General features: G+C 48.3%; 1 protein-coding gene across 2 annotated transcripts in view; it reads left to right on the forward strand.

The window, feature by feature from the left end:
* Window positions 1-16,514, forward strand: part of Fgd5 (FYVE, RhoGEF and PH domain containing 5) — a 97,596-nt gene that overhangs the window by 65,848 nt on the left and 15,234 nt on the right. The window contains 6 exon segments of one of the 2 annotated variants that reach the window (NM_001108637.2): window positions 4,039-4,199; window positions 4,422-4,581; window positions 5,095-5,185; window positions 7,291-7,341; window positions 7,895-7,953; window positions 16,018-16,089. In NM_001108637.2, the coding sequence (NP_001102107.2) occupies window positions 4,039-4,199; window positions 4,422-4,581; window positions 5,095-5,185; window positions 7,291-7,341; window positions 7,895-7,953; window positions 16,018-16,089 (594 nt within the window). 2 annotated transcript variants of the gene reach the window in all.

A 16,514-nucleotide genomic window follows, 5' to 3' on the forward strand; every position in this document is an offset into this window, starting at 1 on the left:
GGCCCAAGGATGGTGGGCACCAGACATGGCTGGGGAAGTGGCGTGGTCTCTCCAGGGAAGACATGGGTGAACCAGGGCTTGGGTACCCTGGGCAGGATAGAGGTTTTGGCTGAGGCCACAAGGAGATATGTGATTCAGGATTGTTAGGTCCCCAACTGAGAACACTGTCCCCTCTCCCAGGTGGTGTAAACTGCAATGAGGTATCTGTAACTTCCTGGACAGGACTGATCCCTCAGGTGACCCTCTCAGGGTACTCAAGGCAAACTTGGGGTCTGCAGAACTCTGATGTCAGGACATTTATGAGTTTACTTATCAGAATGTGACACTGTCTCTCCATCCATTTGTTCTCCTAGCCAGCTCCTCCTCCTCCACAGGCCAAGTCATTGTCCAAGGTGACAAGCATGAGTGGCTGCTATGTGCCAACCCTTCACATGTTGTCTCGTTTGGTTGTACATCATATACCCGTAAGAGATAGCAGGGTACAGGCCCAGACATTTCATCTCAGAGAATGAGTGACTTTCCCTGGGTCACACAGCGGGGGTAAAGTAGTGCCAGGGCTTTCTGACAACACAGCCCTGGGAAGGAAAGTGGTGGCCTGTGACCTGGAGAGATGGTGTCAGGGAAGACTTTCTGAGAAGCAGAGACAAACCTGAGGGGGACAACTCCTGAGGGAGGGTGTGGAGACATTGAGCGATCTAGGAAGTCTCTTCATGTTATGTCAGCTCTCAAAGGGACTCAGAGCCCTGGTGACTCCAGTGGGCAGGCATAGGGAAGAAAGATAAGGAAGGATACCCTAATGAGGTTGAGTGGCATTAGGAAATCTGGGGAACAAAGGTTAACACAGACCATCTCCTACTTATCTTGCCTCCCTGCCCATGGACACTATTAGAATTTTTTTTATTTTCATTGTGGTTATTTCGAGACAGGATCTCACTGTGTTGCTCAAGCTGCCCTTGAACTCATGATCTCCTACCTCAGCCTCCTAATGTGTGTTCCACTGTATCCTACTAGGAAATACGTACTAACTGAGCAGAGAAAAACCTCCTTCTATCTTTTGAGTCTTGCTGTCTCCTCAAGGCATAATGAGATCACGGACAACTTGGGAGTTTTAGGGGGTATATATTTTAGCTCAACAAGGATCCATGATAGCTCTCTACATGGTTAGCGAGGGATGAAGCAGAAGCCACGGGAGAGGCCTATGGAGAAGGCCTGGCCTGAGCAGGTGCTATGACCTTCTGTATGTTCATGCTGTGCTGCCCTTCCTCCATGACCCTGATCTCTGAGGCAGTAGGTGACCCTTGGAGGGTTATAAAAAAGGGGAGGGGAGTGCCATATTCCTATTTGGCCTCCACTCCTCAGGGGACTCAGAATATTGCTTTCGAAAAAATTCTTGTAGCTTGCCTGTACTTAATGAATTAACTTTAACAATAGAGCTCATGTTTGTGTATAAGACAGACAGACAGACATCCCATCATTCCAAAATATTTCTGTCCCTGCCAATGACAGAGGTCACCAGGAGATGTGCCTTAGCAGTCCAGGCCTTCTGGTTTGTGTTTTCTATAAATGTGCCTGTTCTTCTGGACATTTAATTTAAGTGGAATCTTTTTTTTTTCGGAGCTGGGTTAAGTGGAATCTTAAACTAGAGCCTTGTGGTTGGTCTCTTTCCCCTGGCATATGTTGTCAGAGTTCCCCCATCTTGGCATGTGTTGGTTCTTCATCCACTTAAAGCTGAGCAGTAACCCTTTGTTGATGAGCCACAGTCTGTACCTTTACCAGAGGATGGATGTTTATGCTCTTACTTGTGTGGTAGGAAGCTGCAGGAAGCATGTGTGTCTACAGTTCTCTTGGGCTGGACCCTGGGTCTCCCAGTGACTCTGTAACCTTTTGAGGAGCCGTATAGTTTTTCCTAGAGTCTATTTCCATTCACCCTAGATTAAAAGGGCAACAATAGATAGACCAAAGAAATGATGTCATCACCCAAGTCTTCAAGTCCTGCTTGCTGAATCAATGAGTCTGTTAGAGTTACTTAAAGGAAAATGGCTGACTTGTGGTTGGTTTCTTTCCCCACAAATTTTTAGTGATCAGCTGCATCACTACAGATTCCCACCCTAGAGTAGGAGATGACTCTTGGAAGCCATGTCTCCTGTGTAGCTTGCAGATAGATAGCTTTAGCACTGAAGGGTCTTCCCTCCCTATCCATCATGTACAGCTGTCCGGTGGCTTAGATAGCCTCGGCTCTACTTTCTTGGGAGCTCTGAGTCTTTGTTTCTTGAATTTGAGAGTTGCATGAGGCTCTTGCAGAAGGGAATGGCCCAGTTCAGGGGATGCAGGTACACATCCTCATCCCACAGGCCTCCACACTCTCTACTCCTTGTAATGCCAGTTACTGGGAGCCTGTGACAGCTGGCCTGGCAGGTGTGGGTTTGTTTTTGCATATTCTCCTAAGGACACATGGTACAGATCGTGTTTTCTTGAGCTCCTTGACCATCTGTATATGACTCTTCAGAGACTTGCCTTTTAAAGCCTTTTGCCCAGTTTTCTGTTGGGTGGTTAGTCTTTTTTTTTCTTTTGTAACCCTGTAAATTAATCACTATCAAACAGGATTTATAAACATTTTCTCTCATTCTTTAGGTCTTCTTTATTCCCTTTTCAAGCTCTATCCATCCATCCATCTGTCCATCCATCCATCCATCTATCCACCCATCTGTCCATCCATCCATCCATCCATCCATCCATCCATCCATCCATCCATCCATCCATCCAGTATCTTAAGTGTGCTAGACAAGTGCTCTACCACTGAGCCATGTGCCAGTCCTCCTCTTTCCTCTCTTAATACTGGTCATGGTGTATAAGAAAGCAGTCCAAGAAAGCCATGAGGATCAAGCCAATAAGCAGCACTCCTCCATGGCCTCTGTTTCAGTTCCTGCCTCCAGGTTCCAACCGAAAGTTGTAAGTTTAAAGAAACCCTTTCCTCCCCAAGTTGCTTCTGGTCGTGGTTTTTTCACAGTAATAGAAAAAAACTAGAACAGGTGACAGAAAGTGGTCTTCAAATCATGCATGGCAAGGGATAGCAGCAGCTAATGGTAAAGTAATGTTTTAGCCATGTCCTTCGAGAAAAGCTATGAGTTTTCTCTGCCCTCCCCCATCCTTATATGCTGTGAGTTAATGCCTATGTGAGGTCTAGGAGAAAGTGACAAAGGGTGTGTCAGGCTCCTTCTTACCTTGGACTAGACAAGAAGAGAAGTAAGGAGCAGGACAGTTCACAGCTGCCTAACACAAACTCCTCTGGGCCTCTGTGAGTTCTGTATCATTGCACTTGGGGGTCACGGGCACCTGTTATACTCTCTCTCTCTCTCTCTCTCACTCTCTCTCTCTCTCTCTCTCTCTTTGTGTGTGTGTGTGTGTGTGTGTGTGTGTGTGTGTGTGTTGGGGGAAGGGCTTCTCATGTAGCCTAAACTGGCCTTAAACTCTATGTAACCCAAGATAACCTTGAACTTCTGATCTACTGTTTCTTTTATTTTTAAATTTTAAAAGTATACTTTAGTGTGTGTGTGTTTGTATGTGTCTGAGTGTTATGAGTGTGTATGCACACATACACACCCATGTCACTGCACACATGTGGAGGTCCAAGGACAACTAATGGGAATCAGTTTTTTTCTTCCAGTCTGTGGGTCTCAGGGATTGAACTTGTCAGGCTTGGCAGCACTAAGCCATTTCATTGGTCCTGCTCTGGCTTCTTAAAGTTCTTTTTCAAGAACTAGAAAGCAAGGACTTTGCATTTCCTTAGGGAAGGAATCACTGACTAATTCCCTGTCTTGTAAAAGAAGGGCACCATTAGAGTCACCACAGCATGGCACTGCTCTGTGTGAACATAGCAAAGACAACCCTATACCAAGTGGCTTCAAGTTGGCCTTCCTGGTCCACAGGTGACAGTGTGGAGCCAACGACACTGGCCTCAGATTTTGCAGTTGCCTCTGTACAGGTCAGGGATCTGAGCCTCAAGGGCCCTCCATGGGTAACAGGCCTCTGGGGTTGCAGGATTTCCATGGAGCCGTCCTGAGGGCCTTGGAGAACGTAGAGCAAGAGGGCAGAGAGCCACTGGCCCAGGAGGAGCTGCGGCAGGGCCTACGGGAGCTCCCAGCTATCTGTGACCTTCACCAGGGCATCCTGGAGAGCCTGGAGCAGAGGCTGGGGGATTGGTGAGCAGCCTGGGGTCCCACACCCCACTTATGCCACCTAGGGGTGGGGGGATAGACAAAAACTTCCACAAATACAAAATACTGTCTCCGGGTGACAAACAGGGAGCCCAGCGACAGGTGGTAAGTTGTGTGTACCCCAAGCAAAACAGCCTTTAGAACCCCTCCTCTCACCCCTTGCTTGTCCCAAGGCTGACTTCTCACTGCCTATCCTCTCCCTAACAGTGGAGAGGGCCAGCAGCAGGTGGCCGACATCTTCCTAGCCCGTGAGCAGGAGTTCGAACATCATGCTGCACACATCCTGCAATTTGACAGGTACCTGGGGCTGCTCGCTGAGAGCTGCCTGCTCTCACCCCGGCTGGCCACCACCGTCCGGGAATTTGAGGTGGGTCCCAGGTCTTTAGAGACCCTGATGTAAGGATGTATTGGGTCCCAGGCATGGGGACATGGAGAGACTTAAGAGAAGTAAATGAGACATACAGAAGGACTGAGCTAGGCAATAGGTGAGGAGGCACAGCAGGACCTGACAGGAGGAGACCCCAGAACAGAATGACCCCTGCTGGGCAGTGGGTGGCCACAGGGGAGTCCCATCACTATCAACCAAAGGTCCAGCCAGAGGATAACCAAGGAAAGTTAGCACTGGTCACAAACTGGAAGCCTAGCTCCTGAGAGGGCACAGGGGAGCCTACCTCTGTGACTATTGTCAGGCACAAAAGGACCTCAGAGAAGTGAGTTGTTGAGCATGACCATGAACCTGTGGGGATGATCCAAGAGGGCTTCCTGGTGGAAGGCAGCCTGAGTCTGACCATGTGGGAGATTGCAGCTGGTCAGAAAACAGGATGAAGGGGGCCTGTGGGCGATGGGGTCTCTGACAGCCTCTCTCCTCCCCTCTCCAAAGCAGCAGAGTTCACAAGGGGGTGGCCAGAGCATGAAACATCGTATGCTGCGTGTAGTCCAGCGCCTCTTCCAGTACCAAGTGCTGCTCACTGGTGAGCCATTTGGGTCCAGGTGGACTCTGGTGGGGTAACATGGGAATAAGGACTTCATTTCATGTGGGGAAGATGGAACTGCTCCAGATCCCCAGAGCCCCCACAGATTCAACCTTGCTGCAGTGGCTCTCCCTGTCCCCACACCCAAAAACCTAGTGACATTCTCACTGTGCATTTCCTAAATCAGCTGACATCTTGCAAAAGCTGTCTTCCTAGGTGAGACTAGTAGACATCCACCTCAGGCCTGTCACACCCCTGTGGCTTTACTGCATGCTACTTCTTGAGGCCTGTCCTTCCCAGCTCTGTGACATGCTCTCCAGCGTCCCTCTTGCCTTTTGCCTCTTTGTCACTCTGGCTGCCTCTTTTCTTTAGCCTATCAGTGAAAAGCTGTTACGCTGTGAAGGGACACCATGGCCAAGGCAGCTCTTATAAGAGAAAGATTTAATTAGGTGCTGGTTTAGTTTCAGAGGTTTAGTCTGCTTTCATCATGGCAGCAAGCATGGTGGGCATGGTACCGAAGTAGCTCAGAGCTAGTCACTGATCTGCAGGCAGACAGGAAGGCAGGGAGGCAGGCAGGCAGGCACGCACGCGTGCGCGCGCGCACACACACACACACACACACACACACACACACACACACGCATGCATGCACGCACTTGACTTAGCACGAACTTCTGAGCCATCAAACCCACCTCCAATAACACACTTCCTCCAACAAGGTCATATCTCAGAATCCTTCTAATCCTTCTCAAACAGTGCCACTCCCTGGTGACCGAGCATCCAAACATACAAACTTATGGAGGGCATTCTCTTTCAAACCACCACAGCGACCTCCCAGAACCCAGGCTCAGGTCCTCTGTCTCTGGCTCACAGATCCCCCCTCCCCACCTCTGTGCTGAGCTCCACTCACTGCATACAGCCTCCCACATAGAATCAGTCCCTGTCCTGTTTCTGACATCCCCGTGGGAAAGGGCACATACAGTTTCATGGGTCACAAGGAAATTGTGCTGGGGTTGAGGTCTAGAGAATCTGCTCATTCAATTGAAGTAGCCATTGTATCCTGTCTATGTACCAGGCCTCTGCTGGATGCTGGTAATGGCAGCAAATGACAGTTCAAATGGAGAAATAGAACACTATGACAAGGCATGGGCTTAGCATATGCAAGGCCCTGGGTCCATCTCCAGTATCAATGAGTTTATATCTAAATATGCAAATATATTAAAATATATGAATATACAATATTTGTGTTGAAAATACTACAGAAAAAGCAAGTGGTTGCAAGATTAGGGAAGGGGGCCGATGTGTTAGATATGACAGAGAAGACCTCTCCAAGGAGGTGACATGGAACAAAGATCTAAGCAAAGAAATGGCATGAGCTGTACAAAGCTCTAGAAAGGATGCCAAGGGGTCCAAGGGTAGAAACAAGCTTGGGATGTTCGAGGAGCAGCAAGACTGCTCCTATGGCCAGACCTTAAGAAGCAAGGCAGAGAAAGGGTGGGTAGCAAAGCTAGGACCATGTCAGGGGGTAACACCTCCTCTCTGTAATATAGACATGGAGCAGCCCAGCCAGGTTTGTTCTGCATATGATACCTCTGGGGTATCCGCCAGAGACTCCTCAAGTCTCTTGAGATGACCTCTACCAACCTTAGCTGTGGGAGACTGGGGACTCTGCCCAGCAAAGGAAGAGAAGGTCATGGAGCTGGGTGGTCCAAGAAGGATGCTTTGTTTAAAATGTTCACTGCCCCGTTAAGCACACTATGCTCCCTTCTGGATTGGTGCCTCAGCCCCTACCAGGATGGACCCATTGTCATATAGTCACACTATAATATAGTGCTGTGTAGATCACCATGTCTCGTAACCAGAAAACAATAGACAGCAAGAACTTTCTTGTGCCTGTACCCCAAAGGTATAGACATATCAAGCACATGGCAGATCATGAATAGATGGGGGTCGAATAGTATGGCCAGGATGCTAAGAGGTTCCCTGGCCTTGGGGTAGGCTAATGTGTTGAAAAAGTGGATACCCCATTCTGGTGGAGGTCACTGTGGAGGGCTGGAAACTGCCTTAATGGAAGACCTGATGGTTGTCTCTCTCTCTCCCACCAGATTATTTAAACAACCTGTGCCCGGACTCAGCCGAGTACGACAACACTCAGAGTAAGTCTGGAGAGACCCTGGAGGAAGGTACACCTCCTTGATTTGTCTCCTGTCCACCCACACTCAAGTCTACACCAGTGTCCAGTGTAGACCTAGAGCAGCCCAGCTGTGTGCATTTTGCATATGACACCTCTCGGGTATCCACCAGAGACTCCTCAAGTCTCTTGAGATGACTTCTACCATCCTTAGCTATGGGAGCCTGGGGCTCGGACCAGCGGAGGAAGAGAAGGTCACATGGTTGGGTGATCTAAGGAGGATGCTTTGTTAAAGATGTTCGCCACTCCCTTGACCACACCATACTCCCACCTGGGCTGCTGCCTCAGCCATCACCAGAGTGGACCTAGTGAAATATAGTCAGCAGACATAGAAACAGAGGCAGTCCTGAAGAGTTGGGTTTGGGTTCACAACCTGTTGCTAAGGTGGGGAAAACTGGTGTTGCCTCCACCTTCATAGCCCACCACACGGGAGACAGAGGAGACACACAGAGAATAGGTAAGGACAGTGGAAGCTGGCCTAGTCCTCATTAAGCTGGTGTCTGTCCCCTCCTCTCCAGGTGCTCTGAATCTCATCTCCAAAGTGACAGACAGGGCTAATGAAAGCATGGAACAGGGGGTAAGTCCCACCATTGGCTTCTTCTCCAGGGTGGAGTCCAAGTTCTACTTCACTCTTCTCCTCTGCCTCGTGCCACCCCTCTGTCTGTCTCCTGGGACTCTGCAAAGAGCCTTGGGTTCTGGCTTGACACTTGTTGTATGAGCCTGAGGCTAAGTCCTAACCTGATGGGAGAATTCAGCAATCCATTAGTCATGTCTTTAACTGGTATAGAAGAGGGTGACTGTGGTATGTACACCAAGGCACTGCTCAGCACATGTGCGATGGCAGGTGCACAGGAACCCACACAGAATAGGAAGTGGAGTCTGGGGATGCTGCCTATGTAAGTCAGGCCTTGAGCTCAGGGGAGCAGTGATCATGATGTAAATAACCATGGATAATGGTTAGCAAGAAAGGAGGGTTCACAGGATGGAGTGTCCCAAAGTTAGGGTTTAGAGGAGCTAGGCTCACTTCTGATGAGAGGGCGTGCTCTGGAGACTCTGCATACATGTGTATGTAGATGGGAAGACAAAGAGGAAAGGGCCTGGGCAGAGGCCGGGGGTAGGAGACCTAAGGTACATCCGCTGTGTTTTGTCACCTAGCATGGCTGGTAGAACTAGTTCTGGGAACACGCTAGAGCTGGCTAGGGTGGGAAGCTGAAGGAACAGGCTTGAATACACAGGTTAGTTGCTGAGGCTGCTTCCAGGAGGTTCAAACTGTCACAGTCATCTGGTCCTCTTACCTGCCCACCCCCGCAAGAGGATCGGACCTCACTGTCAACTTTGGCATCCTATACATATAGTGAGGCTTCCTGAGTGCAGCTGAAAGATTGATGCTTAGAGGCCAGGACCCTGTCGCTGTAGCATCTGGTGGTGTTCTCCACATCCTGCTTCAGGAAGTCCTGTCTCTATGTTGACATGAACATGTCTCCCCTCCTCAGGGAAAGGTGAGGTCTAATACACAGTACTTATAGGAGGGATGGGGCAGCTATACCTGGCTCTCTCAAGGTGAGGCAAGTGCTGTGGTGGGAGACACAGGCAAGCTGCTTCGGGTGAGACACCCCTGTGCTTGCTTCCCATGAGCAATGCTCTCTCCACCCATTCCCAACTCCATGGTCTCCAGTAGCAATCTCCGCGCTCACCTCCCATGAGACCAGCTTCCACTGCAGTCCACTCTGGAGACCAGGGGGTGCTTGTCGCTCTGTGCCCAGCTCATTTCACTTAACATAGTGATCTCCAGTTCCCTTTCTTGTTTTAATGATGGGATTTTGATCTTTTTCAAGCCAAATCATACTCCATTGTGTGAATGGATGGTATTTTCTTTTCTTCTTATCTGTAGTCAGGCACTTATGCTTCTGTTTCTCTACTGTTGAGAGAAATGCTGCAGTAATCATGGGAGTGTGTGTGGAGTATGTGGGTGCCCATTCTGGCTGCTTTAGACATATCCAGTAGGATTGCTGGGTCGTACAGTAGTCTTAGTGGTTTGGAGATGGAGACTCCATAGGAATTACCAGAAGGTGTAACTTGCTGGCATTCCACCAGGGGTCTCTGTGTCCCACACCCCTTCCCCTCTTCTTCAATACTGCTCATTCTTCTAAGGAAGTTGGTGTCTCATGGATCTGGTTTGTGTTTCCCAGTGATGAGTGGCTGATGTTGAACACTTTTACATACACCTGTCAGCCATGGGTATGCTGTCTTTGCAGAAATGTCCACCCACAGCCATAGTCATTGTATTGCTGCTGCTGTTGTGTTTGTTCTGAGACAGAGATCCGCCTGCCTCTGCCTCTCATGTGCTAGGATTAAAGGCATGTACCACCTCTCCTAGCCCTTAGCCCACCGTCAAACAACCATCTCCAGAATGTCTTCATCTTCCCAGACTGAAATTCTGTCCTTAAACACCACCCCCACCCAAGCCCTAGAGCCCATCCTGTGACTTTCTGAACGTATTTTATTTTTTAGAACAATTTTTAAATTACAGAAAATCTTAAGAAGATAGTTCCAAGAGTTCCCATGGGATCTACTGTTTCCCCATTGTTAATGTTTTCTATGAACGTGGAGCCCTGGTTGTGTTAAGAGCCAGTATGGAAACGGCATTATTACCCATAGTTCTCACAGGCCCAATGCCCTGTTCCAGTATCTGTCCCTTTGGTTGTTATATCTTTGAAGGCTCCACTTGGAGCCAGTTTCTCAGATGTTCCCTTACTTTGATGACCGTGAAGGTCATGAGGGAGCAATGTCAGGTGTACTACGGGTATCCAGTGTTGGAGTCTGATGTTTTCCTCTTTATGAGACCAGATTTGTGGGTACATGGGGACGAGATCACAAAGGTGGGATTCCATCTTGTCCTGGCATGTTGTGATCCTGGTCACCTAACTGAGTTTGTGTGTCCCTTCCCATGGTCACTGGGAAAAAAGTCACTGTGCACAGTGTAAGTGGTACAGACAAACCTGTTCCCTCTTCTTTAAGCTAACAACCTCCTAAGTGTTCTGGAATCATTTGTAGGAGATGTCTCTTCCTTCTCAATGATGGGTGCAGTCCATCTCCAAACATTTATGTTGGTACCAATTCATGATTATTTATTTTAACCCACATTGATTTATTTATTTCTCAAATAGAGAAGGGTCAAGATAAAACATTTTAAAACCCACAATATTAAGAATGGGAGAATTCCTTCAGCAAGAATGGTTCTGGAGTACTCTCCCAGCTAGCCTATGCTCTCCCTTGGAGGATTCAGCCAGTCTCTTGTTAGTTCCTTCATTCCTCTGTCATTTGTTCATCTGTCACCTCCTTAACCAAAAAGTCAGGACCTGCCAGACTCGTTCGCCTTCCTTCCTTCCATGTCTCTCCAAGGAAGAGAATGAGAGAGCGCTCAGGGGTGAAGCTCAGAAACAGAGTGAAGAGAGGGGTGTGTGTCCACTGACCTATGTGTAGACATGTGGATGGATATTCTGAGTATTTCATACCTAATCAGTGATCCACTCGGATCACCCAGATGGCTCTAGCTGCTCAACTTACCAAAAACCCTCACTCCACAAGAAAGAACCTGCCTCCCACCATCCATCTCCCAAGTAGTTAACGGTGCAGTTTACCTTCACCTTTGAAAAATACTTGTCAACCTCCCAGATAGCCTGTTGGTTAGTTGTCTGATAACATTACATCTGTAGTCACAGCAACATTGGTTCAGATCCCAGTCCTTCTGCCAGATCAGTTATTAAATGTTTAAAAAAAGAGAAAAAAGAAAAATATTTGTCCTGGATATTAAAAGCTGGCCTGGTCCACTTTTTTCTGAGTAACTTGAAGATGGCGCCCCACCGTCTTCTGACTCACACAGTCTCTATTAAGAACGTCATTATGATGCTTATGTTTGCCCTCTGTGGTGTGTGTCCTTCCCTTCTGAATGCCATGATATCTTCTCTGTTAGCTGGGCACAGTAGCTCATGCATATCATCCCAGAAGTTAAGAGGCTGAGACAGGAGGATGGCTACAAGTTCAAGGCCAGCTTAAGCTACATAGCAAGAGTGCGCACAGACACACAGACACACACAGACACACACACACACACACACACACACACATACAGAGAGAGAGAGAGAGAGAGAGAGAGAGAGAGAGAGAGAGAGAGAGAGAGAGAGTTTGATTTGGGGAAGGATGTTAAGGAGATCCTTAAGGGGAATGGGCTGTGTTGGGCCTGCCCGTCTCCACTTTCTTGGTTGGATCTGGGCTTTGTTGGGCATTCATTTATTTTGGGAAAGTCTCTAGGATGGTTGGTGGTATTATCTTGCCACCCTTAATTTCCATCCCCCCATACATACTCCTTTCTTTCTTTTTTTGTGTATGTATACATACTCACAACATGTACATGTTTATGGAGGTCAATGTTGGTGTCTTAATTGCTTTCCACCTTTTTTTAAAAATTAGTTCTTTGAGGTTTTAATACAAGGTATTCTGATAATATTCAACCTCTTCCCCCAGAACCAACTCCCTCCTCTCCCTACCTTGTGTACTTGCTCCCAACCCCCTTTCTCCCTCCCCATCTGGTCCAGTCAGTGCTGGCAATACATAAATTCTTGAATATGTGGCTTTCTAAAGGAACCCGGTGGACATACTGGGGATCTCATCCTTAAAGAAAACGGACTCTTTCTACTCGTTCCTACCAATTGCCAGCATCTCCTCGGTTAGGAGTGGTACCTCATGCTCACCTTCCCTCTCTCCAGGCTAGCTTGGGTTTTTTCAAGTCCACACTGTCACAACTGCAATGAATTCATCTGTGCAGCTGGCCCGTTGAGTCTGGAAAGCAGTTTTCCCGTAGTCATCCCCTGCCCCTGGCCCTTACAGCCTGCAGTCTCTTATTCTCTGCACCCTGACCAATGGCGGGTGCCCACTGCTGACAGCAGCTTCTCTGATGAAGGTTGAGAGATGCACTGATCTTACAGCAATAGTTATTGGGCATCACTTTACTATGATGTCCATCTGGCAGAGTAACAGTGCTGAGCTCCCCGCTGGGGCCTGTGACCAACCTTGCCATGGCTTCTTGGCCCTAGTGATGGTGCCAGGGATAGGTTTCATTTTGCAGAGTGGGCCTCCACCCTTTTTTAAAAGGCAGAGTCTCTCTATGTAGCTCTGGCTGTCCTGGAACTCACTATGTAGATTGGGGTAGCCTTGAACTCAGAGAGATCCACCTGACTCTGCCTCCCAAGTACAAGGATTAAAGACACCTGGTAACCCACTTTATTTTTTAAGACAGAGTCTCTCACTGACCCTGGAACTCACTGATGCAGCTAAGCTGGCTGGCCAGTATCCATGTCTCCAGTGATGGGATTGTAGGTACCACACCCAGCCTTTACATTGGTATAGGAGATTGGACTTGGAGATTCGTGTATGCATTCATAGCAAGCACTTTAGCCACTGGTCCATCTCCCCAGTCCTCTGTTTTCACTGTGTACCAGTGATCTACGTGGCTTCCAGCTCTTCCTTTCAGCTTTGTTCAGTTCATAGACAAACCCGTGAAGAGTTTCCATGTCTGGTATTGTAGGTTGCGTGGTTTTTGTTTTTTGTTTCTTAATTCCCCTGAACTCCCCTGTGAGGTCAGCAGCCTTGACGAAGGTCTCCATCTGCTACATGGTATCCACCTTTGCACCAGACCATCTAACAGAATATTTACTTTGGTCCTTTGCTCAGAGCTCCAACACCTGTCACCCTCAATGAATGTGTAGGATGCTTTCTCTCCAAAAAAAAAATGAGTCGGGTTTGTCTTCCTTCCTGGTTTAGTATTTTAAAATTTCCACTATTTATTATTATTCTGTGTATATGGGTGTTTTGCCTGCATGTAAGTCTATGTCCCTCATGTGTGTCTGGAGCCTGTGGAGACCAGGAGAGGTCATTGGATCCCCTGGAACTGAAGTTACACATGGTATACGGTTATGGGGCCTCAACCCCAGGTCCTGTGGATAGCAGCTGGTGTCCTCTGCTGAGCTATCTTCTCAGCCGACCCAACCCACAACCTAACTTGGTTTTGGATGTGTGTTCCCATGATTTTTTTTTCTTTAAGAAATAGCATGTCTGCCTGGAGCGATGATGGCTCAGTAGCTAAGAGCAAGCACTGGGTGCTCTTCCAAAGGACCGGGCTTTGATTCCCAGCTCCTGCATGGCAGCTCACAACCGTCTGTAATTCCAGCTCCAGCATCCAACATCCTCACCCAGGCATACATGTAGGCAAAGTGCCAATCCCCATAAAATGAAAAAAAAATTAAAAAGAAGAGGAGTTAAAGTGCCATGTCTTTAAAGGGCTGGAGAGATGGCTCAGTAGTTAAGAGCACCGACTGTTCTTCCAAGGTCCTGAGTTCAAATCCCAGCGACCACATGGTGGCTCACGACCATCTGTAAAAGGGCATGTCTAAAGTCAGTGACAGTGTACTCACATACATGAAATAAATAAATAAATCTTTTAAAAAAAGAAAAAGAAATAGCATATCTTTTATTTGCTATTTGATAACTTTATACATATACAGATGTATTTTGATCATGGCTACCCCAAGCTCCCTCCTAATCCTCCCAACATCCCTGGTACCCATCTCTCTATGTCCTTTTTTATCATCACCGTAACTCGTGAGACCAATTAGTTCTTCCTGCTGGAGTGTTGGCTGATGTCGCTAGTGTGGTATCGGGTGGGTCTTAGGCAGGCAACCGTAGCTACTGTGGGTTGATGAGTGCAATGGCCACATCACGTCTAGAAGATGGCACTCCTCTCCATCATCCTGTCCTTGGACTTCTTCTGTCCCCCACCCCACCCCTTTTTTATAGAGTGCTCTGAATCTTAGGAGTAAGGGGCGGATGTAGATTTTCTGCTTACAGCTGAACACTCAGTCATCATTTAAACTCAGCGTGTTAACAATTAAGAGTCTGGCCACTGTAGAGCGAAGCCTCTCTGACCAAGATTGAGGGTAGCATTCATTTAGATGTATAAACATGAACATTTAGACAACACTTCGACAACATGTCCCCTTATCAAGGCAACAGTAGTGGGCTCCCTCCCAGGGCCTATTTAAAAATATAGACTTTTGGGGTTGGGGATTTAGCTCAGTGGTAGAGCGCTTGCCTAGCAAGCACAAGGCCCTGGGTTCGGTCCTCAGCTCTGGAAAAAAAAAGAAAGAACGAAAGAAAGAAAAGAAAAAAAAGACAGACTTTTGGCTAGGGTACAGTAACAGACGTGACTTCCCTCCTGTGGAAATCCAATCCAAAAGTGGCTGGTTACTTCCCTAGCCTTCGTGCCACGATTGTACCAGTGCACACATCATGCCTAGAAGGTCGGTATTGTAGAATGCAACGTTTGTGTCTGAGCAATCCCTTTGATGGCTTTTCTCCTCCAGCAGAGGAGATAGCCCTGGGAAAGCTAGCCATCCAGGAGGACGTTTTCAGGTCGGTTCCAGCTTGGTTTCTTCCTGCCTTGCAACCAAAGTGTCCTGTGACTCTTGGTTGAATGCCAGGCACTATGAACATAAGCTCTATGGAGGCCGAGAGAAACAGCATTTGCATCTTGGTTTTGGTTATACTGTATGTGGTGGGACGCAGGGAGAGTGACCAGTTGATTCAGTCCGGTCATAGGTTATGTTGGGTCTGGGAATAGTCTGATCTCCATCCTTCTCAGCCTCAACTTCCTCCACAGTTCATGTGTCTGTGGGGCCCTAAGTGCTGAGTTCCCCCTTACATACATGTCCAGTCTGTTTCCAGAAATCTCTGTAAGCAGGAGGGCCCTCTCCCCATGCATACCTTCTCTGAGGGAGGGCATGACTGGCTGACTAGTGCTTTGTGGCAGCCCCATTCTACCTTGGGCCTGAGGCTGGGCTTGGACAGGTCCTTGCCCATTCTCTTGGAGAGTCAGCTTCTGTGTGATATCAGGGCACAGCACAGAGCCCTCTTCTCAGAGCACATAGCCTTTGCCTGAGAGGCTGGTGGGCTTCTGGCCTCCCCAGTGCTAAAACCTTATACTCAGCTTGCTCAGTACCATTTCACAGGACTCTGACCCCCATGTGCCCTCAGTGCCTGACAGACACATAGAAGAGAGTTTGCCAGTTGGGTCCCATCCATAGTGTTCATTACCCTGAATTATGTTACCAGCCCACACTTGACCTTCACAAAGTCAAGGACATTTCAACTGCTGTCTTTTCAAAAATAATTTCTTTTTAAACATGTATTGTGTTCATACGCTCAAAGATCAGAGAAAAAACAACTCATGGAGTTCTCCTTTTCCACCAAGTGGTTTCTAAGAGTTTGAACTTAAGTCAGCATGCTTGGGAGCAATTGCCGCTACCCACTGAACCATCTCTGGCTGGCCCCCCATTCTTATTACTTCCATCTTCCAGCCTCCGCTTCCTCCCACTGTAGCCAAAAGTGTGACAGTCCCTCTGTCTGTCTTTCACCTCTGGGAAATCCCAGGCTTGAGGAGCCCATGCTGTCATTTCTAGGAGCTTGGATTTAGACTGGTCTTTTCTGAGCTGTTCTCCTCCAAAGTGGAAACAATGTCCTCTTACGGAGGATACACAGCGCCTAGTAGGGGAGTGAAGGGGTAACCATCTCCTGTGCCTGCCCACAGGAAAACCTGCAGAAGCTGGTCCACATCGAGTACAGTGTGCGGGGCCAAGGGGACCTCCTCCAGCCAGGAAGGGTGAGTGCTGCCTGGGTAAGGACAAGGGCCAGCTTGACTCTGACTCTGATAAGGACAAGGGCCAGCTTGACTCTGATAAGCCCATTGTTCGGCTGGGCTGGTCCCAGACGGGTCTGGCTGCAGGTGCTGTTTAGGAGAGGTGGGGGACATGGTGCACCACCCTGGAGCTTGTCTGCACCCCTCCTTGCATGGTGCCCTCTGGGGTAGTTAAAGAAACAGTGCCAGTCAGTTCTGCTCACCATAGCTGCCCTCGGGTAAGCTCTCCAGTGAGGGAAAAAAAAAATGTGTCCAGTGTTTTTAGCTCCAAGTTGCCAGGAAAGCAGAGATCAGAGTAGCTCTCTCTCAAAGACAAGCCCCCAAGAAAGCAGCATAAAAATAGCATTCTTAACAAAACAGGGGCTGGGGTGGCACTCGGGAGCGGAGCA

This window comes from Rattus norvegicus, chromosome 4 (genome assembly GCF_021556685.1).
Source record: "Rattus norvegicus strain SHRSP/BbbUtx chromosome 4, alternate assembly SHRSP_T2T, whole genome shotgun sequence".
Lineage (NCBI taxonomy): Eukaryota > Metazoa > Chordata > Mammalia > Rodentia > Muridae > Rattus > Rattus norvegicus.